General features: G+C 52.4%; 1 protein-coding gene across 1 annotated transcript in view; it reads left to right on the top strand.

The window, feature by feature from the left end:
- LOC117945069 (tetratricopeptide repeat protein 28-like) overlaps window positions 1-1,741 on the top strand; it is a 210,715-nt gene that overhangs the window by 183,099 nt on the left and 25,875 nt on the right. The window contains exon 16 of the mRNA XM_034872322.1: window positions 1,409-1,574. Within this exon, the coding sequence (XP_034728213.1) occupies window positions 1,409-1,574 (166 nt within the window). The remainder of the gene's footprint in view (window positions 1-1,408; window positions 1,575-1,741) is intronic.

The following is a 1,741-nucleotide window of genomic DNA, read 5'->3' as shown; positions in this document are numbered from 1 at the left end:
ACCCTCTATGTTAAAATACAGGGGCATAAGTATACACCCCCCTATGTTAAAATACAGGGGCATAAGTATACACCCCCCCGCTGGGACCCGTGTCTCTGCACCAAGCCCGAACATTTGATCCAGTCCATCTCCCAGGCAACCAGATGAACTCCCCCTGCCAGCACTAGTCATACGGAGGGGAGGAACCCTACAGGGACCAGTAGAGATCTTCAAAGTGTTGACTATCACCCAGGGCTAAGAGGGAGCCACTTGCTCACTAATCGCCTGTCTGTCACTTCCTGGCGGTCTCTGGCATCCAGCTGGCACGCAAACATGGCCGACTCTGAAGAGGCTGCAACACCAAAGGGATGCTGGGGTCCTAATTACTTCATTCGTGTACATGCTGTCACATTTTATAGAGCTGCAAATACTATTATTGTCATTGTGGCAGGGCTGAAGGACTCAGGTCCAGTCTTGGTCTTGAGTCCGGACACAAGACCGTTTTTGCATGGTCTCAGACTTGTCTCGGTCTCGCTAGTATTTGGACTCGGACTTGTCTCGGTCTTGCTAGTATTTGGACTCGGACTTGTCTCGGTCTTGCTAGTATTTGGACTCGGACTTGTCTCGGTCTCGCTAGTATTTGGACTCGGACTTGTCTCGGTCTTGCTAGTATTTGGACTCGGACTTGTCTCGGTCTCGCTAGTATTTGGACTCGGACTTGTCTCGGTCTTGCTAGTATTTGGACTCGGACTTGTCTCGGTCTTGCTAGTATTTGGACTCGGACTTGTCTCGGTCTCGCTAGTATTTGGACTCGGACTTGTCTCGGTCTTGCTAGTATTTGGACTCGGACTTGTCCCGGACTCGGCCACTGGTCTTGCCCAACATGGCTTTTGGGCTTTTGGTCTGGACCGAGTCCAGGTGTCTTTATTATGTTGATAATGATATTGGAGGGAAAGTGAAACCCAAAATGATGGTCTTGAGACTGTCATGCATAAGACCTTTATTCTGTCCTGGACTCGGTCTTGACTCTGACTCAAAAATTTTTGGGCTCGGTCTGATAAACACACATGCAAGCACTTATATACCACTGACACACACACACACACACATGCACACACACGTGCACAGCCTGTACTCCATCCCCCGGAGTGCTTTTCCTCGCCCCGCTAACTCAGCTCAGAGGTCTGATGGGGGGCAGCAGATGGCTGCCTACGCCTTGTCTTATCTTTTATTGAACATTGTTTGTTTTATTCATTTTAATCAACAGACGCCCTCCTGCACATGTCCTCACTCACGTCTCTCAGTTGAAACCATCCGATCAATGTTCCGTCCTGACGTGAGCGAGTAATAACAACGTACTAGAGAAGGAGAGCTACCTGAAAGCAGCCCAGTCATGTTCGACCACCCCCCCTCCCTTCTCTCTCCGCAGGCATCCTGAAGTTCCACGAGGTGTACCTGGGCGAGGGCGTGTCGGACGGAGGCTCAGACTTCCAGGAGGGGGGCGGCGGCGGCGGGGGGGTGGTCAGCGGCTCCTCGTTGGAGCAGCACATCGCCAGCGCCCGCGAGGCTCTGGGGGTGGAGTCTTATTACAGCAGGTGAGGTCTTTACAGCCGTCGCAGTGAAGTGAGAAGAAGTGTCTTTCTGGGAGCTCATTATCACGGGACATGCTGGGGACATGCACGGGACATGCTGGGGACATGCACGGGACATGCATGGGACATGCTGGGGACATGCACCGGACATGCACGGGACATGCTGGGGA

The sequence above is a fragment of the Etheostoma cragini genome, chromosome 5 (assembly GCF_013103735.1).
Source record: "Etheostoma cragini isolate CJK2018 chromosome 5, CSU_Ecrag_1.0, whole genome shotgun sequence".
NCBI classification, from domain to species: domain Eukaryota; kingdom Metazoa; phylum Chordata; class Actinopteri; order Perciformes; family Percidae; genus Etheostoma; species Etheostoma cragini.
This window is presented reverse-complemented; position numbering and strand designations above follow the sequence as displayed.